This window comes from Mizuhopecten yessoensis, unplaced genomic scaffold (assembly GCF_002113885.1).
Source record: "Mizuhopecten yessoensis strain PY_sf001 unplaced genomic scaffold, ASM211388v2 scaffold6383, whole genome shotgun sequence".
NCBI lineage: Eukaryota > Metazoa > Mollusca > Bivalvia > Pectinida > Pectinidae > Mizuhopecten > Mizuhopecten yessoensis.
This window is the reverse complement of record NW_018406522.1, coordinates 365,666-378,624: the sequence shown is the minus strand read 5'-3', so window position 1 is coordinate 378,624 and position 12,959 is coordinate 365,666. Positions and strand designations below refer to the sequence as shown.

The 12,959-nt window shown below is 39.5% G+C and overlaps 1 protein-coding gene across 1 annotated transcript; it reads right to left on the bottom strand.

Annotated features, from left to right (window-relative positions):
* Nucleotides 1–256: 256 nt before the first annotated feature.
* LOC110452082 lies at nt 257–12,532 on the bottom strand. Its single transcript, XM_021500364.1, has 3 exons — nt 11,553–12,532; nt 1,512–1,637; nt 257–721 (listed from the first exon to the last, which is right to left on the bottom strand). Exons 1-3 carry the CDS (start codon nt 11,608–11,610, stop codon nt 477–479), a joined length of 429 nt encoding a protein of 142 aa, XP_021356039.1. The 5' UTR covers nt 11,611–12,532; the 3' UTR covers nt 257–476.
* Between the last annotated feature and the right edge of the window lie 427 nt (nt 12,533–12,959).

Genomic DNA, 12,959 nt, shown 5'->3' with positions numbered 1-12,959 from the left:
AATTTGAAGGTGGGAGACAGGAAAGGTGTTGTCAGAAATGTGTAGCTCATTTCGCCCACTCACCAACACGAAATCCTGGATCAGCTCCTGAATTGACGTTTGAAGTAAGAATCAATTAGACCCTGACGTTCGGTACTAAACAGAATTTTGAACAATCGATGAAGAGCGCTTCGAGCAGCGTTCAAATTACCACCCTCGAGAACAATACCACGAAGACAAAAGGAACGAAAGAGAACAACTGACAGCGGACACTGTATAAAAACAAGACTATTTATTTACAAATTTAAGATGCTGGTAGCATATAGTCACATTACGATTTAACTCGTTTAAAGAAATAAATTTCCATGGTAACCACATCGTTGCTCAGCGACATTATCGAAGTTCTGTTTGTGCATGTCCGATTTTAAGCGTTTTGTATGGCAATACAATGCTCCTCCTAATATACACTTAATGATAATACTGTAGAAATATCACTATCACCCCCAGTGTAGCCTGTAGAACCGCGAAACAATCATACCGGCAGCCGTTACAGTCAAAACAGAGTTTACGGCCCAGACATCGGAGGCTGCATTTATATTGCAGCCGTCGCTATGGCAACAGTGTATGCACATCCATCGTTTGTTGTGAGTGTCACAGGGGATGTCGGCGTGTTCTTGTTTCTGGAGAGCACACGAAGAGTTCATCGAGCATGTTTTGATAATGGACATGGTCTCTGTGGCATCTGAAAAGATATCAAGCAGGGTTCAAGGTCGTTTAATGCTATTTCTTTACATCCTCTTGATCGCTATCAACCGACATATTTATTGCCTGATCTCTATGCAACGCTTATAGTGTGCTTCACTCAGTGACAAAACGTTTACTATTCATTTGCTTCATAATAAATCAAAATTTCAGATCCAATGTTCAGAAAATTGTGCAGAATTATTACCTGAGAACTGTATTACACAGGTTACTAACCTGACTTAACTCTTTTACACAGGTTACTTACCTGACTTAACTCTATTACACGGGTTAATTGCCTGATTACTCTATTACACAGGTACCTTACTTACCTGACTTAACGGTGTTACACAGGTTACTTACCTGAGAACTGTATTATACAGGTAACTTACCTGAGAACTCTATTACACAGGTTACTTACCTAAGAACTTTATTACACAGGTTACTTACCTGACTTAACTCTATTACATAGGTAACTTACATGATAACTCTATTATACAGGTAACTTACCTGAGAACCGTATTACACAGGTAACTTACCTGTAACTCTATTACATAGGTAACTTACCTGATAACTCTATTACACAGGTAACTTACCTGAGAACTCTTTTACACAGGTTACTTACCTGAGAACTGTAGTATACAGGTAACTTACCTGAGAAGTCTATGATGCGGGTGAGAGGTAATTTACCTGAGAAGTCTATGATACAGGTAACTTACTTGAGAAGTCTATGATACAGGTGAGAGGTAATTTACCTGAGAAGTCTACTATACAGGTGAGAGGTAACTTACCTGAGAAGTCTATGATCGTTTGACAGGTATCCATGTCCGTCGCACATTCCAACAAGTTGTGTTCTCCGACGCACATTGTGTTGGACTGCTCATTTTCACACGTGTAACATCGAATAGACCTTGTCACTGAAAAAACAATACCTCTTATGTAAGGAGAGTTCGATTGTTTCGTCAGCAATAATTCATTATCTGAAAAGAAATGAAGCATTATGATTTTTTCTAGTATCAAAGGTGAAGAAAGTTGGATAAAGTGAAAATCAAATTTAAAAGGTAAAGTTCCAATATAAGAGTAAAAACAGTGAATGAAAAGGTTTGGGGTTTGATTTTTAACGGCCTTTCGTAGTGATTATGTGTTTGAAATGTTCTGGGGTTTCTCGAAATTTTCAAAATTAAACCCCTGACGAAAAAATTGCAATTGTACAGTAGACGCTACGAACACACAGGCATTTCCAGTCTGGCTTACATCATGTGAAAGAGTCATAAGCATTTCATAGATTGACAGCAATAGCATCACCAGTGTTTTTACTACGGTAATGTAATTACTTTGGGAGAACGAGTTTGTAAACTTTGTGGAAGGCTGGATAGGAATCGATAGAAAACGGCTACTAGCTGACGGGGCTGATCATCTCCAACCTGTGGTGAAAACAGTAACTGGTGTCTATTTCTGGCTGGCTTGTCGACATCGTCCTTGTTGGGCACATTGAGGCATGACACCCGCCATGCATATCTAGGTCAGATCCACGTAGATTCCACGTCCTCATAGCAAGAACTGAGGTAGAGACAACACAAGCACAAGGCACGCTAATGATCGAGCATACTAGAAACAATCATCTTCATATCACACAAAGCAATAGCATATTTCCAACTAGACCAGGATAGCGATCATACAACCTTTACAACCTGCATATTTGGAAACCCTGTGTTGTAAGTTTGTCCGTCAGCAGTCGACTCCTGCCACGGAACTCATTATATTTGGAGTAAGCTCTTGATTACCGTATCATCTTTGACATGCAAACAAACACCGTATGTTGGCAAAGTAGGGATATTACTATCAAGAAATTTCACGACCGTAAAATCGAAATCGTCTCTCCTATCTAGTACTAAGCCTTCCCTGTTTTTCATGTGGTAAATAAAGTTAGAGGAATTTAAGCGGCAAAGTTGAAGAATCTGCAGTGTCTTTGATTTCAAACTGCATAGGAGAAATACGGTTGATGTGGTCAATAGAGTTCTTGTTATGCAAAGATAGAACATCGTCGATAATCCTGCCAGCGAACTCAAAACATATATTGTCAACCAGGAACTCTATCTTTCTCATGATTTTTATCCTCAGTATATGCCATTCGGCCTTTGTTGAGCTTTTCACAAAACATACCCCAAAATAAATTACAATCATATATTGACATCGCCGTTCGCCTTTATTGGAAAAGAAACTTCTGACAATAAATAGGTATGATAGTGTAAAGGGTCGAAAAGTCAAAATTATGATAGAAAAAAGTTTCGATGAGAGGATGTTCATGACTGAGTAAGCTATCTTATTAACACCACTTCTTGAGTTTACAGTGTCAAAATACGGGTGTAACCCAGATTTAATGGAACTACGAATGGTACTAAGAAGATTTAGATAAAGGCTTGGTGGAGCAGCTAGAGGAGCCAGTTTATATGGATTCTTGTACAAACGAGGCAGGTCCGTATCCTTATCATTAGTGCGTATTCGGGAAGATCGCAATACAGAAGCGTGATTAGCTAGCATTTCGTCTTTCAAACAATTGGAAAATGTATAGGTAAGATTCTCTAGGTTTACAAAGCTAACGAACACACAAATAATATTCGTGAAAAATAAAGTGAATTTAAGTAGGAACCCTCTGCTACGCTGTCCCCTGAAAGGGGCATTTATATGACAATGAGATCCGCGCATCATTTAGTGAAATATGCATATGTCATCTACCGGCGTACCATGCTATTCAAATATCGATATCAATGTTTATTTGAGGGACGAGTACATTTCTACCGATTGCACACTCAATTGATAAAAGAACTTCTTCAGCTCAAATGCTCAAAATCATTACCTTATTCGTTAAATTTTAAAAAAATGACCTTTTCTCGTCTTCACACGACCGATATTAACTTTAAAAAAATCCTTTTTATTTTCGAGTTCCATTTCGGACAGTTGTTGCATTGATTTGTATGCATAAAAACGACGTTTACGGAGAATGTGTGACAGAGTGAGCTCTACCCAAACATTTATCTATTTAAGTGATGGTCTTAATTTATCATAGAGAAGTTTACAGTCATATCTGTGAAACATTTGATCCGTGAATCAGACTAATTAAAGTTCACGCTATATACAGATGTGACAGGTTATTCATGAGAGCACCGTGTCTACCACAAGTTAGTTCCTAGTATTACTCACGAGCTTGGAACTAGAGTGACGATGTTCATCATTTGATTACATGTAGTGTAGCTATTTTAATATAAAACAGGGACAGGTTTGCTCTACGGACAGTCTGGTTTTCGCCACGAGAAGGGAGATGGTTTTGATACAGGTATTGAAACACAATACTTCCGTAACTTAACTGGAAGATTGAGACACACCGCTTAAGTAATTCAACTGGAAGATTGAGACACAACGCTACCATTAATAAACAGGAAGATTGAGACACAACGCTTACGTTACTGAGATGGAATTTTGAGACACAACGCTTACGTTACTTAACTGGAAGATTGAGACACAACGCTTACGTTACTTAACTGGAAGATGGAGACACAACGCTTACGTTACTTAACTGGAAGATGGAGACACAACGCTTACGTTACTTAACTGGAAGATGGAGACACAACGCTTACGTTACTTAACTGGAAGATGGAGACACAACGCTTACGTTACTTAACTGGAAGATTGGAACACAACGCTTACGTTACTTAACTGGAAGATTGAGACACCACGCTTACGTTACTTAACTGGAAGATTGACACACAACGCTTACGTTACTTAACTGGAAGATTGAGACACCACGCTTACGTTACTTAACTGGAAGATTGAGACACCACGCTTACGTTACTTAACTGGAAGATTGAGACACAACGCTTCCGTTACTTAACTGGAAGATTGAGACACAACGCTTACGTAACTTAACTAGAAGATTGAGACACAACGCTTACGTTACTTAACTGGAAAATTGAGACACAACGCTTACGTTACTTAACTGGAAAATTGAGACACAACGCTTACGTTACTTAACTGGAAAATTGAGACACAACGCTTACGTTACTTAACTGGAAAATTGAGACACAACGCTTACGTTACTTAACTGGAAGATGGAGACACAACGCTTACGTTACTTAACTGGAAGATGGAGACACAACGCTTACGTTACTTAACTGGAAGATGGAGACACAACGCTTACGTTACTTAACTGGAAGATTGGAACACAACGCTTACGTTACTTAACTAGAAGATTGAGACACAGCGCTTACGTTACTTAACTGGAAGATTGAGACACCACGCTTACGTTACTTAACTGGAAGATTGACACACAACGCTTACGTTACTTAACTGGAAGATTGGAACACAACGCTTACGTTACTTAACTAGAAGATTGAGACACAGCGCTTACGTTACTTAACTGGAAGATTGAGACACCACGCTTACGTTACTTAACTGGAAGATTGACACACAACGCTTACGTTACTTAACTGGAAGATTGGAACACAACGCTTACGTTACTTAACTGGAAGATTGGAACACAACGCTTACGTTACTTAACTAGAAGATTGAGACACAGCGCTTACGTTACTTAACTGAAAGATTGAGACACAACGCTTACGTTACTTAACTAGAAGATTGAGACACAACGCTAACGTTACTTAACTGGAAGATTGAGACACAACGCTTACGTAACTAAACTGGAAGATTGAGACACAACGCTAACGTTACTTAGATGGAAGATTGAGACACAACGCTAAAGTTACTTAGATGGAAGATTAAGACATAACGCTAAAGTTACTTAGATGGAAGATTGAGACGCAAAGCTTTCGTTACTGAGATGGAAGATTGAGACACAACGCTTACGTTACTTAACTGGAAGATTGAGACAAAACGCTTACGTTACTTAGATGGAAGATTGAGACAAAACGCTTACGTTACTTTACTGGAAGATTGAGACACAACGCTAACGTTACTTAACTGGAAGATTGAGACACAACGCTAACGTTACTTAGATGGAAGATTGAGACACAACGCTAAAGTTACTTAGATGGAAGATTGAGACGCAAAGCTTTCGTTACTGAGATGGAAGATTGAGACACAACGCTTACGTTACTTAACTGGAAGATTGAGACACAACGCTTACGTTTCTTACCTGGAAGATTGGGACACAACGCTTACGTTACTGAGATGGAAGATGAGACGCAAAGCTTTCGTTACTGAGATGGAAGATTGAGACACAACGCTTACGTTACTTAACGGGAAGATTGAGACACAACGCTTACGTTACTTAGATGGAAGACTGAGACACAACGCTTACGTTACTTAACTGGAAGATTGGGACACAAGGCTTACGTTTCTTACCTGGAAGATTGAGACACAACGCTTACGTTTCTTAACTGGAAGATTGAGACACAACTCTTACGTTACTTAGATGGAAGATTGGAACACAACGCTTACGTTACTTAACTGGAAGATTGAAACACCACGCTTACGTTACTTAACTGGAAGATTGACACAACGCTTACGTTACTTAACTGGAAGAATGAGACACAACGCTTACGTTACTGAGATGGAAGTTTGAGACACAACGTAATTTCTGTACGTAGATGTTGTTTACCTATCGAACATGTACTTGTAATGAGACTGTTGATTAACATCTATGAATAAACAATGATTCTTACAAACAATTACGAGCGTTCACGGCTGCTGTGTTACAAGTGCCGACGATTGCCGAGTATGTCGGGATAAGTCGAAATATCTCACGCTCGGAATGACAAAATGATTGATTAATTAAGCAGTTAAAACCAGAAGTCTATTTTAACGTTTGATATCTAGGGTTAATGTATCTATAAAGATTCTTACTAGCCAATATAGAGACAGGAAACAAAAAAATAAATGTTAAGCTTCAGACGTCGATTCATTCATCAGCTAATTAGGCGTTAACAACTGGGCCGAGGTATATAACACTTATTACATATTTCCCTAAGGACAGAGCTATGCATAATAACGTACTCAGTTTTACGTCGAGATGTTGCTGAGTAAGGAATATTCACTACATATGTCATCGGAAATTTCCGACGGTCATTTCCTCCTCTTTTACAGTAATTTGGTTTCTTTTCCCAGCGAATTCCATCAAAATGAAGAATGTTTATCTTTAATGTCTAATTATTTAGTCTGAATCTACGGAGGCTGATTGAGATTATCCGAGATACCAAGTCGTAATAGCGATATAATTATCCCGTTTTCTCGAGATAATAAGCCGTTATAGCAAGATAGTTATCCCGTTATCTCGAGATACTAAGTCGTTATAGCGAGATAGTTATCCTATTATCTGGTGATACTAAGTTGTTATAGCAAGATGGTTATCCCGTTATCTCGAGATACTAAGTCGTTATAGCGAGAAAGTTATATAGTTATCAAGAGATACTTAATCGTTATAATGAGGCAGTTATCCCGTTATCACGAGATACTAAGTCGTCATGACAAGATAAAAGTCGAGCCTCCGTACGAATCTCATTTCGACCAATCAGAGGCCGTGGCAGCCATTTTGGTTAACCGGAAAATGAAAAGTCATTTGTCGGGATCACTCGAGGTCGGAACATAAAAGGTCATTTGCACACACCCTTACCATAAGAAACACTTGTGTAAAGTTTTATTAATTTCCGACCAATGGCAAAGAAGAAGAAGAAGAAGAAGAAGAAGAAGAAGAAGAAGAAGAAGAAGAAGAAGAAGATCAAAAGACTTAATAAAAGTCACTGATATTTGTTTTATCTGACGTAAATAAACCTCGACACGGCTCTGCTTAGTGCACTAACACGACATAAAATTCAGGAATTAAATATTTAATAAATTCTCATTATATTCAGTCGCTATAAAAGACTCCTCTCAGACATTAAGGCTCCCGATTTCTATACGCATTACCTGTCGAGTCAGGAAACAACAGACTTAACACTGATAAAGCCAGCCGTATGTAACAGGTAAAACGACTCAAGGATCCAGGTTTAAGTTAAGGATCCCCGTACCATTGCCGGAAACAGTAACAAAGCATTAGAAATTGATTGGTTTGGAAAGACTACAGATTTGATAAATAATTTCTGACAAGAAAACCAAAACTTGCGAGATTCTAACAAAATAAATCAACAACGGTGTTCTAAGTGCAAAAAAATACATAGCGGCTCAACCAGTATTCAAACTCTGTACTTCAGATTCTTGATCTGGTTAACGAAAGTGTCCAATCGGGAAACGTCGGCACTTTCCGTAAACGTGAATATACTTCTCTCGTTTACGGAAAGTGCCAACGGCTTCCGATTGCGGAAGTATCCTGACCCAACTGTGCTTTAAGTTATATCCAAAGGGAAGTTAAGGAGAGGTTACTGTATATGCGAAAACGTTAAAGTGCAATATAGCGGGTCCGACTCGGTTAGGGAGAATTAGGGAGAGACTATTAAACCAGAGGTCCCGAGTTCGACTCCAAGCGGAGGCATTAAAACATATTGACCTCTGTCACATGGTAAAATACTTGTTATAAGTCATGAACTCGAAACAAGACGAGGAATACATTACACATTATCTTGTGTCTCTCTTTACTTAAACACGCATTGACGATGCACTTAGAATCATTCAAAGACACATAGATTTAGAAAGATACCGGCGAAAGAACATCTATCTCCAGATTCAGGACATCATGGAGTTGCTGGGTGCTGACAACAATATTGTTCCGTTACCGAGACATCATCTATCAGCAACACTTCGGCATTGCTATGGGTAGTCCTGTGATTTCCATTGTGGCCAATTTGTTCATGAAACATCTGGAGCAAGGAGCAACAACAACTGCTCCGACAGCATACATGCCTAGCTTATGACAACGATCAAAAAGGGTTTTAAAAGAATTTTACCAAACTTTTTAACGCAATAGATGCCACAATCAGCAACAAGTTCACTTACAAGGAAAAATCAGCGGCACGATGCCTTTCTTATACACCCAAGTGATAAAGAACGAGGACGAAACCTTGACTGTATTTGTCTCTGCAGAATCGTACGGACCAATATCGGAACTTCAAATTCTTTGCCTCAGAGCACGATGCTCAAAAGATGTGAGGCAATTTTCCTCCAATCTTCACAGGTGTGTCTCCCGTTTTAGCCGGGAAAGATCAGTTTTCTCCCACCCTTCACAGATGTGTCTCCCGTTTTATCCGAGAAAGATCAACTTGTCACCCATAGGGGGGAGATAGCCTCGTGCCGATTAGCCCGTGTTCAATTGTGACGTCATCAAAATTGAATGACGATATTCATACCCCACATGTGCTTTTGTTTACAAAAAATGCACACTACTGTCAGTGGAGTTTTGACTGAAATAATAGGATGGGAGAAAAATAATCAACCCCTACCTTGAAGGTGTAACAGAGAAATTTCCTACCCGCGAGGTGATTTTATTGGTTGTCCTACCCTCGGCAGAGCCTCGGGTTAGACAACCAAAAAACATCACCACTCGGATTGGAGTTTTCTCTATCAACCTTAAAGGTAGGGGAATATTGTATTAGTCGTAGAACAACAGGGCAAAATACGAGAGCAGAATCACCTCACTGGTGCAATCAAACCTGTGGATATCCAGAATGGGCTCTCAAAAGGGTACACAAACGTCATCCTGTATATAAGGAATATCCAAACCCACCAAGAGGACATATGATGCCAGTCAGGATGCTTCATAATATCCCAGTAACACCTGAGGATACCTAAGCAAACGTCGCAGAATGCGTGCGTATGTAAGAACTGTGACGCATCCTATATTGGAGAAACTGGAAGACAATTTGGGGTGAACACCGGAAATATACAGAAACCCAAGAGGGAAAGAAATTCATCTGATCAGAAAGGAAGCAGTCGGAGTCCCAGGGCAATGAATCGACGATCACAGTTCAAACAATAAAACAATTCAAGTTATTTACAGGGATAACTCCAAAGTATCGGACAGCGAGAATAAGAGATCAGCTGCGCCCTAAGTTCTGAATCGAGATGAGGGGGCTCATAGACCCTCGCATATCTATGACCAGGTATTGAACTAAGCGTTGCCGAACAGATTTGTCGGTCATATTCATTATTTCGTTTATGTTTATCATCTTAGTGTACACACGCTTATAACGTCGATTTTATATCGCCAACTCGTACACATTTTACACATTTGTGTACGTACGCTTCGCTTGTCATTTGTCAGATGTAGGTGACAAAGTACGTACCGTACACGTCATTGAAACGTCACACATAACCATTTTCCTGGTTGTGCCACATGAACCATTTTACGATCCACTCTTACCAACTCGAAGCAAATGTTTAGAAAAATAAGTTTGTGGTATAGATAAGTATGTGAGTTGCGTATTATGTCTGGTATAAATCAGCACGCCTGGTTCATATACAATATGTATAGGTATAAGCCTGATACACAGCAGTGTTCGTGTAAGAGTATTTATCGGCTCAAACAACGACAATTTGTCACTTTCGTATTTTTCATTATCCCTGACAAACTTGGCGAGAGCTTAATTCGATATGATGTGAAGAAATCGATTCGAACAAACTCCCCAGGGTGAACGTTAACCAAATACGACCGATAGAGGGCGCGGGGGGAGTACTCGCTGTTTGATGGAAGACAGAAGATAAATTGGCGAGAGTTTGTATAATGTACAAGGTCTGCGGGGAGTTGTATAGATCGTGGTACTGATTCCGCGGCCTCAACACTTAAACCAGACAATGGTCACAGGAGTTCGTGTCTATAGCAAACATGTATCAGAGGATAAGTGTGTAAGGAGAAGATTTCAAAATGTCTGTTTTTCTGTTGTTGTGTTATTTGACGATATATTTAAACCCCTAAAACATGTAAAATTACTCTGTATACCTTAATTAGTGAAGATCCAAATATAGCTGTAACACATTATCAGGTTCCTGTGGGGATGGCGTGGCGTGGGGCAAACGGGGAGGGAATAACATGTTACCAATATTTATGGTCATACAATGGTAGTATCTACTAATGATGGGGCCTTTTACATACTCAGTACCATTCTAAAGTGTCATCACATGGAAACGTCACAATTCAGACAGATCTACTCGGATATCTATTTATCTACAGTGGGGGACAGAGAAGACGGTGTTAATTCTGTAGGGGGTTCAAACACACGTAACGACACTGACTGACCGGGTTATTCATACGCTTTAACATCGTCGAATTAAAAAAGAAATGTCACCACCAGTTCCAAATTCCGGCACACGTGGCATCACAGTCTTGATGCTAATGTCAAGGTATTTTCGGCAGAAGATTATTTTTTTAAGACATTAAAAATGACCCGCTGAGGAGTAACTGACTGTCGGTATTGAAATTTCTTCTGCCTATTTTAATATGTTCTATCGATTACAGGAGATTTTCAATAAACAGACAGGAAAAACAATCTCTCTATTCCTGGCTTTTTTGCTGCTGGAAATGTCTAAAATCGGCAGGAATTGGATACGACCTAGGTATATTACAACACAAAATAAAATCGACAAAAAATTAGTAATCGCTTATAGATTTCCTGACTAAGCTTAGATACAGAAATCAACCATGAACTTAACACTTTCTTCCTTCTAAAATGGACCTTAATCTTCAGTAATGGACCTTAGGTAGACCAAACCTTAGGACGTATCAAAATATGCAGAAGTCAAACCCGACAGTTACTCCTCAGCGAGTGTAATGTATAATGTCCGAAACCTTCAAAACAGTTCCAGGAAGATTTGGACCGGCTGTACAGTAAGGCATCAAGCTTCTACGTGTTGGGGGATAAGATAACCCGATTTTCATAAGATGGCATACATACCTTGGAACATCATGGCCAAAAGGACCACTGACGCTTTTGTTGTAATTTGGTCCCACATCTTTGATCCGCATGTTCAGGAAACGGAAATCATGGCTACTTCCACGCTCCGACTACTTCTGTGTTTCACGAGTTCTAACAGACACAAAACGTTGTTGGTTATACTCACACATGAAACACATACTTATGACCAAAATCTACAAAACTGGACGTAGAAATTGGTATAACTGTACAAAATAACTATTATCACTTGCGTTATGGTAAAAAATAGTATTTAGCAGCGTCTGTAGGTAGATGCTTCCTATGATCTACACATTGTATGCCTTTTCATCCGTGTTTTTGGCTACGTCTCTTAAAAGTATATATTTTTTAATTTCTATATTGCCCTGTACTGGCAGAAAGAATATTCCCCTAAAATCGTCTTATTTAACATGTACATCTGTATATTACTGCATGCTATTTGCTGGAGTATTCATCCAAAAGTCGCGAAAACTCGGGAGAAACAGACTTTCATACTCTTGTGGCTTTAGTTGTTTCGTTTCACGTGGCGGGGAAACAAGGCCGAGACAGATTTTGCATCAACACGTGCACGTTTCCATCTCGTTGAAACGCTTTAGATGAATCACAATGACATTTTACGTCTATCGGAACGCAACACAATTCCAATGTAAATCTGGCGACGCCAACACGGTGGTGCCTGTTACACTCAGTTCCGTAGTTCCCTACTTACACTGGCAGGACCACGTGTTGCGAGCAGAAGACACCGCTAACATGGAGTAATCCTATATATTCGTTCCCGCTGTTTAAATAAACATGTATGTTGTCAGGAGAAACAATACAGTCCCAGACAGACTCACGGCCATTCCACCAGCGTTTGAATCCCCAGGCAACTCGCTTCCATTTCCCGTGCTTTCATGTCGCTTGATTAAGCTTTTGGTTTACGACATACTCAAACAGTCTCCGACAATGGATTCCCGGGGCGGAGAACGCAAACTGCTGGGAAGCTATGAGACGTGTATCGGAAAATGTGCATGGAATCGTGAATAGGGAAGTCTGGTGCGCTGGGGAAATGGTAACGTACGTCTAGGATAGGGCTATACACACACGATTATAGTTCAATAACTGGGGCCCAGTAAAAGCTAAGTACTAAGCATCTTAATATTGTTATCCCTATAACCCGGGACTCTGGGAAATAAGTATTAAGAAATGATTAAAACACATCTACATAATAAAGTTTTAACGGATGACTTTCCGGGATTTCCGGAATGTAAAAATCAATTTATTTCAACCTTCCCGACCAGTGATAAAATTATGTATATAACAAAATGGACGCTGAAATGTTCGCCCCTGAATCAGATTTAATTATAAGTGATAAGAGTCCTGCATTGGAAAATTTGGAATCGGGAATAA

Excerpts from the sequence above, each read along its gene's own strand:
- LOC110452082 (XM_021500364.1), bottom strand. The coding sequence starts at position 11,610 with ATGTGGGACCAAATTACAACAAAAGCGTCAGTGGTCCTTTTGGCCATG. Across the intron at positions 1,638-11,552 it reads TTTGGCCATGATGTTCCAAG|TGACAAGGTCTATTCGATGT; the intron begins GTATGTATGCCA and ends TTGTTTTTTCAG. Across the intron at positions 722-1,511 it reads AACGATCATAGACTTCTCAG|ATGCCACAGAGACCATGTCC; the intron begins GTAAGTTACCTC and ends ATATCTTTTCAG.